Source organism: Parasteatoda tepidariorum, chromosome 5 (assembly GCF_982258835.1).
Source record: "Parasteatoda tepidariorum strain Cologne lab strain chromosome 5, Ptep-v5.0, whole genome shotgun sequence".
In the NCBI taxonomy this organism is placed as follows: Eukaryota; Metazoa; Arthropoda; class Arachnida; order Araneae; family Theridiidae; genus Parasteatoda; species Parasteatoda tepidariorum.
Window position 1 is genome coordinate 1,753,085 of NC_141759.1, and position 15,677 is coordinate 1,768,761.

The window sequence follows — 15,677 nt, forward strand, 5'->3', positions numbered from 1 at the left end:
AGATTTTTTTCAGTTTCTTATACAAGTTATGAAAATATGTCACATTGATTTTGTTAAATTTGTTCCCGTCATTTACTTAATAGTCTGTTGTAAAATAGAATTTTAAGTGCAAGTTACATTCATTGCTTTTTTTAAATAAAGGAAGCAAAAGAAAGAAAATAGCCAGTCATACCTCAATAAAATTATTATCTGTTCAGTTGATTACTAAAAATAATCTTTGCAGTGATTGTTCCATTTATAAAATAATTACTAAATATTAATGATAAATAGTTGAAGATTAAGTGTTGATTAAGATTATTAATCAATTGAATAATGATGTCATCTTGCACTTATTTTTATAAATGTCGTGAAAAGAAAATCTGATTTTTGCTCTTTGAGTGTCATTCTTTTACTTAAATGCAAATATTTAGTCTTAATATAATAAAAATCTTGTTTTGAAAAAAGCGTGTATTTGTGAAAGTTTCTAGATTAGTGCATGTTGTAGAATTTTTATATACAGTTGAACACATTTTCTTTTCACTCACTTTGTAATTGTTTGCATGTTAGTTTTATTGATATTTTTATATGCTGTTGTGATTGAGCCAAAGAGTTATGTTTCTTTGTACATATTCTATTTTAGAGTGAACAGAAGAACTCTCGATTATTCAGATTTTAAACCATATTGTTATGGGAAAAAAATTTTTATTGTTAATGCATTTTAAAGTGGTAGTATCTTTAAAAAAAATTTTTATAGATATCACCTTGATTTGTGGAATAGTTTAAGAAGATATTTTCATTTACTATTTATGATTTTTTTTTTATTTATTTACTTTGGAATTGCTTTGATTTGGATTTATTGCACACTAAAAAAATTTGAGGGAGTTTCAAGTACTATTGACATTTGTAATGTAAAAGGAAAAACCGAAAATTTCTAGCATAAACTTATAAATAGCCGATCAAATTTAGTGTGGTATAAAAATCTGAAATACAATTATTTCCCCTTTTTAGACTTTTAACTGTAGAGTAAAGATGCAAGTTTTTTTCTATTGCCTGCTCTGTGGAGTGTGCTAAAAGACCATTTTAACAATTTAAAAGGAGGAGAAAAAATGCTTTATTACTGTGTTTTTGCCTGACAAATTTTCTTGACTGTAAACGTTTGTAATTAAGACATATCCCTTGTTTTCTACATCAAGTTTTTAGTCAAGAATTCCTTTTATTTTTGTATTTTACTTTAAAGAGATTATTACATATCCTTATTCCCGGGGAACTAAATTGTAGTCCTGCAGTGTACTGATCACAAAGACATGGTTCTCGGTAGAACACTGAAGTCAAGCATCACTGGTGTCAGTTCAGTAAGTGGGTAATTGACCACTTTGATCAGCCTGCATAGGGATCGAGGATGTGCAGTATTGGTCCTCGTTAAACTTCGAGCGCGCGTCTTCGGGCTACCGAAGCAGGGGAGCCGTCTCCTCTGCAGAGGATCGAAATTGTGATGACATGTCTTCTGATCATCCTCTGGGATGTTTTCCAGACTGCCGTCAATAGCCCATTGTGCAGCTCCAGCACGACATAAATAAAATACTTGCCTAAGTTTTCACTAAATTGTATTTTAATACACTATTTATTTTATGATTTAATTAACTGAATAGTTGTTATTTTTTGTCATTAATAAAAAAATTTAGTTATGTCTCTTATATATAACTCTCTAATATATTTTCAAAACTGCCATGAATAAAATTTCATTGCAGATTGTACATCCTGTTGATGTAATGGTAAGGAACAGTCTTAAATTTCTAAGGCGTGCAGAGCTTATTCATCAAATTTAGCCAAGGGTCTAATTTTTTTTAAATTTATTTATTAGCGCTATTTGGATTTTATTTCGATTTGGTTCATTCAAAGAAAAAAATATTTTATCTAAATCAAGATATTCAATTTTAAAATTGATAGTTCACACATTTTAAAAAAAAAATTTTTCTTTACAAAGTAGAGGTTGTCATTACCTTCATTTCCAAAATTCCATCATTCCCAAAAAAGAGTAAATGTATTAGAATTTTCCATTTGCACAGTTTTATCATTTAATTACATTGGATAGCTTCTTTTGGCTCTATTTAGACACATCAAAAGGGGCCATTCAAATATTACATAAGCTAAAATATAGAGGGCAAAGGTTTAACTTATTTTGATAAACAGGGCAGAGGTGGATAAACTTATTTTTGCTGAAAAAGGGAAAGGGGAGGTCTGAACAATTCTTAAGTTATTAAAATCCTTTTATTTTAATTTTTTTTGTAAAAAGCAAACTAAAAATGTGAATGGCTGGGCGCAAGCTTCTTGATTAGATAACCTCGAAAAAATGACTTGTCACTAAAAGGGGTAAAAAAAAGCCAATTTCTTTTTAAAAATTGAATATTTATATAAATAAGCAGAAATTATTCTATTGTAGAAATGTATCATTTCCAATAAAATGTTCATAATTTTTTCTGTAAAAATATTTAAATTTTAATAACCTAAAGATTCATTATTGAATTTGTATGAGGGGTTCTTATTTTATACTTCATAAAATTTTTAGTTTTAGCGGTCCCTTTCTAGCCTTCTGCTCTGATTAAAGAACGTAACTTTTTTTATAAATTTGTTTTTATCACAAATTTTCTTGTATTCTACTATAATATTTAAATTGAAGAGTATAGAAACTATAAAATTATTATTCAATGCTTTTTCTTTCCTATCCTTGACTGCAATTGCTGTCATAGGTTTGAATATTATGAACAATGTTGTACATATATAAATAATATGTTTTATTATGTGTGTGCTTTACTGTTATTTATTCATATTATTAAGTATTTTGAACTACTTAATAGATTAGTAGTGTGTTAATTGCGTTGGAAAATAAAGATTTTGGGAAAAATTTTCATCCATGTAAATATCTATATAAATAGTAGGTTTGTTTGATACAAGATATGTCTTTATTATGCCAGAGAAGGATGAAAACTATATTTTTGCTTTTATTCATAAATATCCTTGTAATAAATATTTATTTGAACCTCTTCAATAAAATGTTTTCAATTTTAACATGTTCGTTTTGTTTAATGGCTGACCTACAAGATGCAGATTTTCTTCAATTTTTATTAATCAAAATGGAGAAAGTTGCTCCCACTCAATAACATATTGGATAATCAAATAACCTGCGTATACAAATAAAATTTAATGGAACCAAATTATTTTATATGAAAATCTTGTTATAGTTTATATGAAATACAAATTTCATTTCAAGGATTATATATGGGTTAATTGCATAAAAACCAGGAGAAAAAAACTTTTTTTTAAAGAGAAATGTTTCACCATTCTGTTTTTAAGTTAAGATAAATGAGTGGGTTATTTAAGGGATTACTTACCTATTTCCTGTTCCAAGTATCTGTATGGATATTTTAAGAATTAATTAAATCATGTTATATAGTATGGTTTTAGCCTTCTGTTACACTTCCCATAATTTTTAGAATGTGGGAAGGTAAGAAGTGGCGAAATGCAAAATATTAAATTTCGCTAGATAAAATTTTTACGCCCCTTCCCATCAAAATCACAGCTCCTGTCTCCTATTTCTGGGTTGTGGTTAGACCCATTCCAAAGTAATGCACCAACAACGTTTAAATATATCCATCTCTTATTTCCGGAATTTTTAATGGCTGCACCAGGCTATTTTTTATGTAAGTGGAAATTTTTGCATCTCGTGCTTCGAAATTAATCATACAAGAAAAAATTACTAATATTTATTTACATCCTGCGTAGTTTTAAGAAATATTCTTAACTTCACCTAAAAAAATGACATTTTTAAAATTTCAAGCTAAAAGAATTTCCAAAAATTAATACATAAATTGCACATATACCTTTTTTTTTTTTTTTTTTTCTTAAATAAAAAAAATATAGGCACTTTTATAGCCGTTTTCTCGAAAATAATAATCGTTATGGGGTTAAAATGTAGATTTTATAATACGCGAATTTGTTATATCAAGCACAACTGAAAATTACTGAAACATAATTTATTAATTAAGTCGATTAGTGTATATGTTATTTGTGTCATAGAACCAAAATTTACAGCTTAATTTATTAAAAGTCTAGTGTTGGATAACAGATATATTTGTGTATAAGATAAAATTTGAAACAAATTGTTAAACAAAGATATTTTTCTCTAATAAATATTAATAATTCTAATAAAAATTTAACCAAGTTGAGGAAGTCTTACAAGAAATGATAAAACTAGATGTTACACTTATTTACTTTAAACCTCATTGACTACTTATTGTTACCATTTACACTAAAAAGACTGAAATACCTATATTGCCCAAAAGCAGTCAAAATAACTGCATTGTGAAAGAATAACTAATGTATAAAGAAATTTGCTTAAAATGAATTCTTGATATTATTTTCAGTTATATAACAAGTTATTAGTAAATATCAACAATAAAAATAATTATAAAAGTCACAAAATTCTAAGAAATTGTGTCATTATATACTTCACAGGGTGCGTAGCGTTTGTAAAAAGTACTTAAAGGTGCTTTTTTGGGGATTTCGTTTTTAAAAGCTTTTAAAGGTGCTTTTTTCAGCTGGCGTTTTTAAAAAGTGCTTTTTCTTCCGAATAATTTTTTTCCCCTTCAGTGATATCTGGTGGATCCCATGCATTTCACGAAAAATGGGGAGTTTGCTACGTAATCATTCACGCGGACTTCATGTCATACCCACGTTATGACTTGCGCATGCGCGCACACATAACCGAAACCCGAGTGCTTCAATTCGGATAGAGAATATCAGATCCTTATGAAATGTTTTTCTTTTTAATTTATTTTAATTTTGTTCTTGTTTATTTCATTTTACTTCAAACACTTTTTTTGACGTAAGGGGTAAGGGTACTTTTGTTCTGAGTTCAGGGTCAAGTTGAATTCGCTCGGTGATGTGGGAAAGTACTGATTGTTTCGATTTACGCCTGTTTCTTTTTTTTTTTTTAACGCTAAAACTGTTTATAAAAAGTTTTTGTTTTTCAATAATATCATTGATTGAATATGAATTTTTTGAGTGCTTGAAAACTTTTGTAAAGTGCTTGAAAAGTTTTTAAAAAGTGCTTATTTTTGATTCAGAGATTTGGCTACGCACCCTGCTTCATTGTTTTTCTAATTGAAATTAAAAAGCAGTCAAAATGACTTCCTTGGGTAATCTAGTGTTAATTTTAGTTATTTTTTGGGTTTGAGGCAAGATTTTTCCTAATTTCGATCAAAAATCATATAGTTCTCTGAAAATTCCTGACTTCAGTTTTTCCCAAAATCAAATTCCACGCCAATTGCAGATCTTGATAAATGCTGTTGCATAGCTGCCTATTCTATCGAAAGATTTTATATTTAAAGTGATAGTAAAACTTTTTCTATTTCATTCTTAGATTTATAAATTAAATTAAGAATAATTTTAAGTACCACTGCAAATGAATAAATTTAACATGACTATAAATGCATGATAATCATAAATAGATGTAATTAAGCTATGGCAAAATAATAAAAAATACTTGTAGATTTTACTTCTTACATCTTCTCATCCAACTTCACTATTATGTTTACTCATGAAGTTGAAGATCAGACATAAGAAAGTTATTTATCTTTAGCAAGATTAGAAATGATTAATATTAAATATGAAAACCTTTACGAGTTCTTTTAATCTGAAAAATACTTTAGATACTATTTATTTAGCAACCTGAATTAGATAAACACTAGGAGGCATCACCCCCTGCTCGCCAACCCCCGGAACTGCTTTCGCAGTTCATTTCGGATTACTTCGCAATCCGATACTCGCTCATTGGATACGTTCTTAACGTCCAGCCTTTGTATACTTTTTTGAACACTGAAGTTCCGAAAACTCTTCACTGTAGAAAATTCTAAACCTGTGCATTTCAATATTAATTTGAAATTGCAAACAGTTCACATATTTTTCTTAATCACACTATTCTAAATTTCAGTTGTTGAGAAAAGTAACTGTTGTAAGTTTTGTTTTAAAGTCTTTCCCACCAGAGGGCTAAAACCATGTGTTGTAAAACAATATGAAATAGTACTGAACGCCGGATGTAAAGCATCGGCTTTGCTGAAGATAATTTTGTGAGAATTTATTTGATAATTCGGTGAGAATTCACCCGATTAGACATATGATGCTCACTACGTGCTCTTGCGCGCTGAAGCCTATCAATTAAAACGTATTAGCGTTTTATATAATATAGATTTGCCATATGATGCTCACTGCGTGCTCTTGCGCCGAAGCCTATCAATTAAAAATGAAAACTGCTGCCAACGCGAGAAAAGAAATATCATCGGCTTTATAGATACATACGTATTAGCCTTTTATATAATATAGATTCTTAAAGTTGTTATACTTTCTACATAGGTTAAGGTAAAACTTAATAAATATTGAACTTAGGTTTATCTAATTAAATATTATATCAAATTAATTATATACTGAATTAAATAAAGATTGTTAATGGGGAGAATTATTTGGTTTAATATAGGGAATGGGATTTAAATAAAAATATGCTAATTGCCAGCAAAAACCACTAAAAATCAATATAAGTAGCTATTGTAAATACAATCAAAACACCACATGGCTTTACAATATTAATGGCGTAAATTGAGAGCGTCAAAAAGTGATTATTTAAATGCGGTATACAAATTTTACGTGTTGAAATAATATCAGCTGAGAAACACTGGCAAAAAAAATCTTAATATTAAGAGTAAAGGGCCGGGATAGCCTGGTCGGTAGGGCGCTGGGCCCATATCCAAGAGGTCGTGGGTTCGATCCTCGCCGGCCGAAGACCCCCGTGTAGTAAATGGTGACTGATGCACGTTAAATCTGTCGAGTCTCAAAGTCCTCCATGTTCCCACAACAAATCAATACCTCTGGGGGTACTGATCCAGGAGTTTCCTTGTGTTCTGGATTGGTTCAAAATTACAAGGCTACGGAGTTGAACGTAAGTAGTCGTAAACCCATGAAATTGGGTCGGCTGTTCAACGACGGTTATAAAATAAAATATTAAGAGTAAATAATCAAATGCGAGATTTGAATTTCGCGTGTAATAAAATTTTATAAAAAATAGTGATTTCTTTCTTTAAGAGTGAAGATTCCTAGCAATAGCTGTCAAAAAATGAATGAAACATCGCATGGATCAACGATGATACCGTCGCAAATTGAGCTTGCCAAAAAGCGATTTCTTGAATTCCCGATTCGCATGCCATAATAATACCTAAATTTTTTTTTAAATCACGAGAATATCAATAGTAATAACTGAACAATGGAAAACAAAAGGATTTTAAAAAACTATGTGAAAATTCGTAGCAATAATGGCAGAAAAAGGATCGAAATACTACGTATTTTTAAAATAGAATCGGCGCAAACTGTCAGCGTAAGGTAAAAACTCAAATGCCTGATTCAAAATTTTCATGTGTAATATCATATTAAAAATATTGAATCGATTTCCTTTCAACCGAATTAAAAAAGAAGTGACAAATTTACTGGAATCATTAGTTTATTCTTTTGCACAAATCTGAATTTGTAGCAAAATCTACACTCATTATTTTATTAAAATGTAAAATAAGGAGTTCTTTAAAAAAAAAATGCAACAAAAAACATAATTTCTAGAACGAACTATTTTTTTAAAGTTTGAACTTTTTTTATTTTATAAATTTGAAAATCTATCCGAAACTAGTTATTGTTGAATATTTTTTATGCTCAAAAAGAAATCAGGAGCATTTTTTTCCCCTTCGATTTGCAAAAATGACATCTTTAGAACATAATTCTGCAGGGGAAAAAAGAAGAAAAAAACATCTTTCAAAAAATTCTGCAGTAAAGAAAACCAAAATTTTTTACTTTCCTAATAAAATTTTTAAAAAATCTGCAAGAACTCACTAACATTCTGCGACAATGTTGCACTGTCCCCGCGAATCTGCCACAGCGAATACCACCATATAAAATAAATTTTCAACAGTCATGCAAGTTGGAAGCTTTGCATCATACCATACCTAAATCTTTTATAAGTAAACACTTTTCAAAATCAATAACCTGTACAAGTATTTAACATACTATTACGAGGGAGTCTATTTGCGTATAAATGAAACCAAATCACTGCCAATTCAATGTTTGGCTTAAATATTTGATGTATTCATAAAAAAAAAACTTTTATTACAAATGTATATAACAATGGTTCATGCACAGTATGTACAAAGTATGAAATTTTGAGTATCACAGAAACCTTAAATGTTACAGGAGAACTTATCATTGCTGTCCATGACAGCCAATAGTAGCACTAAATTTGGGGTTCTTGGTACTAAATCACATCAAGTTTCTTCTTTTTCCTGCAAAATATAATTAACATGAAATGAGAGATGAATAATATAGTTCAGAAAGAGAAATAGAGAACTGAAAGTTTTATAAATTGCCAAAATCACAATTTAATTCTGACACACAGAATCAGAAAATGATTTGCTTTGCAGGAACATTTGATTGTTAATAGAAATCATAAAAATATTTTATGAAAATTTTCAAACGCTATCTATTACAGATGAATTTTAAATGAAGCATTCTGGTTTTTTTTCACCACCTCTGACAGGGTGAAATGGCATGACTTTGAAAAATTTATATAGGTTTTATAGTTAAAAGAACTACTTCACAGACTATTTGTTTGAACTAACCTTTGAGCTTTTATTTGAATTTTGAAGAAAGACTGAGTTTAAATAATTGACAATTTTCTTAACTGCTTTTCTAAAACATCCCATCACTTGCTGAGGCTCCATATTCAACTCATTGGAGGTCATTTCTATTGATTTGTTCTGTAAGCCTATACACAACAGAATGACCTAAAAATAAAAACAAAATTTACATTTTAAGTATTTTTAGTTGCCTTCTAAACATGTGAGTTTTGAACAAGTGAATCATCTTGAAAAAGTAGATTTGTCTTGGATAAGATTACACTATAAACCAAGAGTTATCTATTAAACTATAGTAAGAAAATTCATATTATACTATAATAACAAATATTCTGTAAGCCTATACACAACAAAATGATCTAAAAATAAATATGAACGAAACAAAATTCCCAATTTAAATATTTTTGGTTGACAAGATGGTTTTCAAACACTAAAATCTACACTATAAACAAAGAGACTGAACATGTCATAGATTAAACTATAATCACAAAATTCAATCACATGAATGTAAATGCATGATAAATGAAAGAATTTAAATAAGGTAAAAAAGGTTTTTAGAAGATAATTACAAATATTTTCTAAAGTTTTGCTTAGAGTACATAAATATAGCCTACACCCCATTATAAAAACTGATGCATAAAACCCCATTTGCTATTCCATAGATTTTAAAAGACGCATTATAATGTTCAAATTAAACTGTTCAATACTCAGTCATTTTCATTTAGAAAAAGTTTCAAAGAAATTATTTCCTTTGATATTGCCACAACACAATTAATTTTAAACAATAGGATGGAGAAGAAGTGGCATGACACCATTTTTTCTAAATCCTAAAGTGGTCATAAGTCATTCACAACTTTCTTTTCACAAAATACAATCATAAAATTTTCTTGTTTAAAAATTATTCTCTCTTTTAGAGAAATTTCAATCCCCCAGAGTAATTCATTTGTGATTTTAACAGTTAACTCAACAAATGTAATTTAATGAAAAAGTGGGTGTCACGTCACAATATGTGTGATGCCACAATAGGCATTTCTTAGCTTTGAAAATGTCTTTAATTACTTATTTTTTTAATCATTCTTAGCCTAATTTTTTTTAATTAAATCAAACCAATTATTTAATTTTTATTACAATTTATGAAAAGCTAATATAAAGTATTTTATTTTTTTCTTAACGATCAATGTAACGGCTAACATTTTACTTCAATACTAATGTAAGACTCATTCAAACACTGTACCGACTCCATCGAAAAAAAATATCTATTTATAACTCTTTATTTCTTACCAAAAATGTTTCAGTTACATGGTGTTACTAATTGTCACGGTTTTTTTAGTGATTCGCTTTCGCCAAACTATTTTCAAATTTACTTTTGATTATGGGGGGTTGGCTTTATTTTTGGCTACCTTATCTATGGATAAATCGCCAACCATGGATCTCTTCCCATGCTCCTAACTGTCCATTGGGAACAATTTTCATTAACTTTCAATTTGGAATTATTGGTGATTAGACTGGGGGTCTCTCAGTCTCAACTGTTAAATATCTATCCTAACAGAAATTCTCAATGTTAAGAGAATGATTTTCTTGATCCCTTTAAGGACTTCTTTTTATTTTATATTTTTGATATATTTGTCATATTCAATTTGATATTTACTTAATAAATCAATTTTTCCTACATGATTTTATTAATTTTTCTGGGATAAATATCCCTACATCCTATCGAAATTAAGATGCATCTGAAATTACCAAAAATATACTTAATACTACAAGGATGTTACCACTAAATTGGACTGATCACCCCCACCGTAGATGGCTACAAACCAGCATGAAGTAGTATTTAAGGATATTTTTATGTAGATATATTAATGTAGAAAAAAAGCTGTGTTATTATCAATTTTTCTATTAGTTGTTGAATTGTTAATAAAGTAAAGCATTGCTTTGTTAAAATTGGTCTTCTTTTAACTATCCGTCAATAATATGTATGCACTCCAAATATAGTGACTAGGACTCGGCTATAAATCGATGCATCGTGAAATATCAATTTAATGCATATATTGGCTGGCCGATATAATGACTTTCGTTTTAGGCGTTGCATCAGAAATTTGATTTAAGTCGTCGTGTAAGACAATGCTCACGGTTTAACGATTTAATATGTGAAAATATTTGCCTACGCTAATGCTATCACCGCGGTGACGAAGACTATTTTGACTTCGTCTAACTGCGGAGCTGTTCCTAGCGTCTAGCTATGAAGACGATGTTAGTTTTATGATGTTGAATAACGAAAAGCTCCCGGTTTCGTGCAAGGATCGGAGTTGAAATAGAACGCTATGCATAGTTTCTTTATGCGCCATTTTTGTCTTTGGAAGTTTACTTTTCTTGAAGATTATTTTCAGCTGGACTTACTTTATTGTGTGATCGCTGTGCACTTTACTACTTAGCGATCGTTTCATTGTGCATTATTTCGTCACTTTTTCTTCTTCTTTTTTGTTGTCTGTCGGTATTTAACGATTCTTGAAAATTATTTTTAGTAGACCTACTGTTACTTGGCAATCGTTGCGCAATTGCTGTTATTTTAAATTTTCGTTTTTTGTTCTGAACTCAATCTATTAATGAAAAGAAAACATGAATAAAAAAAAGATTCTTAATTTTTTTTTTAATTATTGTTTTTCATTTTAAGCGATACAATTTAATAGGGGCATTTTGTATTTAACTTTGTTATAAAAAGCTAGTTTTTTTTTAAATTTATTTAATGCATGTATGTATAATAATTTGATTATTTTTAAACAAATAAATCTTCAGTCGTTTTTAATTTTAAAAAATTTGGCTATTAGCTAAAACAAATATTTTTTTTAATTGAATAAAAAGTTAAGCAATGTTTTGACGCTTTTTAATAATTTAACAATACTACTTAAAAGTTTTTTTTTTCTTAAAATTCTTTCAATACTTGTTTGTTTCATAATTTGTTAGACAGTCTGTATCATTTTTAAACAAATAAATCTATAGTCGATTTTATTTTCAAAAAAGAAAATAATAATAAATAGATAAAAAATATAATGAATGTAAAAATTTATTTTTACATTCATTAAGTATAGAATTAGACCATTAGTTAACACAACTTTGTTATTTTAAATAAATAAATTAAAAAAGGTCTAAAAATGCTTCAAAAGCACGATTTTTTTTCAACAAATAATTTAAAAAATGTTTTACTAAAGAGAACATTTCTTTAGTTTGTTTTTTTACTTTCGTTTTTTTTTCCTTTTAATTTTTAATGTATGTATGTAAAATTATGTTAACTTTATTATTATTTTTAAGCCAATAAATCTTAAGTGATTTTTAATTTAAAAAAAAAAAATTAAAATAAAGATTGGGTTTGTTTTTACTTAAGACATTTAGTTTTGTAATAGATTTATTCCTTTTATTTATTTTTGATTAATTTAATGATTTCTGATAGATAATTTTTGAACATATGCTAAATCGCGATATATCGCGATGTCTAACAGACGATGTATCACGATCTAAAATTTCTTACATCACCCAGTCCTAATAATGACCTCAGATTAAAATGACTGGTTTAGCCGAGGCCACCATTATATTGAACGTTAAGTAAATAAATCATCTTAACTCGTTTCCAGCAGAATAAATGTATGAATTTAGCAAAACAATAGCTAAAACAAAGCCGAGGATACAATTAAATATGAGAAGAAAAAAAAACAAGTCAAGAAGGCACCTCATCCTGGAAAGAAAAAAAAGAACTTGAGTAGGGTAATTGAATTATATCGCTGTCAACAAGGATAGGAAAAAATCCTATAGATTTTACAGAATAATATAAATTTCATGATAATTGTTGCAAAATATACTAAATATATTCAGAGGGAATTCTAGGGATTTTTTATAGTCATCAAAATAGAAAAACTGCAATATTTTCCAGCTATGATTTCACATTGAATGATCTTGAAATGTTATGTATTATGTTTATTCAAAATTTTGAATAGTAATAGGCATTCAATTCATCAAAGATAGTTAACTGACTCACTTCATTATGTATTAGTGACACTTATTTAAATATTCAAGCAAGCAATAATCTTGCACATAAATTCTACTTCAATAGGGATTTTTTAACCCTTTCACGACGGGAAGCGCAAACGCACGCTCATCACTGAGGCTGGCAGTCTCTCTCCCGGGCCGGAGGGTTTTTTGCTGTTAAGCCTAAATCCATGAAATTACCGAAAATGTCATCTCGTTGTTCAATAGTGTTCCATAGAGTATTTAAATGACATATGCTTTATATACATTTCCATAAATACTTTATTTACTTAAGTTATTTCTTGTTTAAATATATATTTTACACGTTTCATTTTCATTATGTACTTACCATTTAATATTTTTTAACATTACAAATCTGAAAACTGAATATAAGACTTAATATTATTTTTTCGTATGAAAAATTTGAATACACTAACATTGCACTAAAAACTGGACCGCAAATCGAAATACCCAAAGCTGTAGCGAAAAAAATTAACCTCCCCTGGTTACTGTAAACAAATACCTCGTGCGAATTTAAAGAGCCGTCATAAAACATTTCTTTCTCCTCCATTCCTTTCCCCTAAAAACCACGTGTATGTGAGTCATACTACTCTCATTTTGAGTAGAAGGTCAAACCTACAAGTATCTGAAACCATATGGACATACAATGCCATCTTCTGGCAGAAATTTTATTTTTTAAAACATTCCAGGACACTGACACAAATGAGTGACAGCCGGAAGTGAACGAGAAAACGCTCTGGCACACCGGTGTGTCGGTCGGGAAGTGAGTGCGTTTCTTGCTGGCACGTATATGTGACAGATGGAGCAAAAGGGTTAAAGAAACTTAATTAATTTTAGGGAATTTTCTAAAATGTACAAAAACCAGGAGAATTTTTATGAAACTGGTAAAATCCAGTAGAGTTTGCAGCTATGACTGAATAATCACATTGTCTCTACCTCAAATTTGAGATCGTGTCAACAGGAACTTACTTAAAATCATCTGTTTTGAAGTAAAAAATAGGAGATTTACACAGAATCAGCTTTTACCTTAGAATAATTAGTATATAATCCAAACAATGCAAAACGAAAAAGTAAATGCTTTCACTTCTGCCACTTATGTGACTTCATAGGATTAGGAAGGGCACCAATTTACTTTTATAACAGAGAAGTTAAGGGTCTTTAATAATGTGAGCGATAGTTTTATGCTTGATTGCAGAAGTTAACCCCCTCCCCCCCACACACAAAAAAAACTCTGATTAAAAATTCCTTGATTATCAAACACTTTTGATTTGCTGACACACTTCTGGTAATTTGGTGCTATTGTAATTTGCTTAAATAATATAATTTCATTTAATATATTTCTTTGTATTACGAATGGTTTTAAAGAGTCTATTTATACACAAAATACTTTTTTTTAAAAAACTATTCTAAAGTATTATGCCTTTGTTATTGTTTATAATATAAATATGAATTTATCTGGCCTACTAATTAACTGCTTTGAGAGCATTTTTACAAGCCAATAATTCGCATGACACGTTCACCAATGAGTGGTCATAAAATTTAATTACAGGTTTATATCTATTCTACCCTCCTTTACTCCAAACAAAAATAAACCTTTACAAAAACTTTTTTTTTCTTTTTATAATTAAACTGACATGTTTTATAAATCAGTACCATTAGATTTTATATCATTACATAATATATATATACAAAAAACAATAGTTTATTGCAATTTTAAAAATATATGTTTGATTTATACCTCTTGAAGAGACGACAAAAAGTGAGAGCCGAGGTGTCCGGAAAAATAGAGCTTGGAGATTCCTGGCAAAACATCGAGTATCAAGTGGTGGTCAATCAGATTGTTACTATAAGCTGCCAACCTCTTGAGCTGGAGGGGACCCACAAACCATTGCATCTCTGCAGCTGAGAGACCTTTGAGAAATATAAACAGAATTTTTTTAGTAGTAAAGACCACCCACTTTGTAAAGAAAAGAAAAACTTTGAGGACTACCCACTACTAAATGTACTAATAAAAAAATATACACAGTTGTATGCACATGCCGATATCTATACAGGAAGTCTCGTTAATATTATGACAAACTTCCAGGGGAGGCAGGGCACTTCACAAGGATTAAGAATTTCATGGAAATGTCCTGCTAGGGGAACTTTCCTATTAGAAACTTTTTTTTATGTTCGCCTTTGAACAGGTACTTTCATTTATCTAAATTATCTTAATTCATGTTATTTTTACGTTTTCAAACAACTATTGTTGAAAATTGTGTTCAAATACACAAAAATAGCTATTTTATAGTAATTTGATTGTTTGGGGAGCTTATCAAGAAAGTCACCAAATCATTCATAAAAAGTGCTGTTTCTGTTCCTATTTCTTGAAATTTTTGACAATAGAAATCATGAAATTGAAATAAATAAAAGTACTGGTTTAAAGACAGTCAAACAACACACTCGTGATAGAAAAGTGCCTTGCAATGACAATTCCTTATGATGTGCCCTACCTCCCCTAAAAGCTCGTCTACAAATTTAATGGGCACGTATTTCAATAATTGCTAAAAGATACAATATAAAGATACATTTAATTAAAGATATATTACTAAAAGATACATTTTGGGAGAATTTGACAATTCTAGAGCCATTTAATGAGAGAGTTTTCAGAAACACAATTTTTTAAATATTTTGTTGTGGTAGACAAAAAATTGTTAGTCAAATTCATCAAATGAAGTATCTAACTATTCAAGCATTAAGTTAAAAAGCACTATTAGAAAAATTTATATAAAAAAGGTATAAGTTGGTAACTATGCCATGGTTGCCCACATTAAATTTTATGACTAGCTTGTATTCAGCTAATTGTAGTATTCGTAATTGGTATTTGGACGGGCTAAATACAATATGTTTCTTTCTTTATATAAAAATGTTCATTTATAAAGAATTGAAACAATGCATTTA

At 29.1% G+C, this 15,677-nt stretch overlaps 1 protein-coding gene across 4 annotated transcripts in view; it reads right to left on the bottom strand.

The window, feature by feature from the left end:
• Positions 1-8,154: 8,154 nt before the first annotated feature.
• Positions 8,155-15,677, bottom strand: part of LOC107436085 (RNA cytidine acetyltransferase) — a 59,108-nt gene continuing 51,585 nt past the window's right edge. For all 4 annotated transcript variants that reach the window (XM_087163109.1, XM_087163108.1, XM_087163111.1 and 1 more), the window contains 3 exons: positions 14,476-14,648; positions 8,685-8,849; positions 8,155-8,348 (listed from right to left, as the gene is read on the bottom strand). In XM_087163109.1, coding sequence (XP_087019235.1) covers positions 8,331-8,348; positions 8,685-8,849; positions 14,476-14,648 — 356 coding nt within the window. In that variant the 3' untranslated portion in view covers positions 8,155-8,330. The remainder of the gene's footprint in view (positions 8,349-8,684; positions 8,850-14,475; positions 14,649-15,677) is intronic.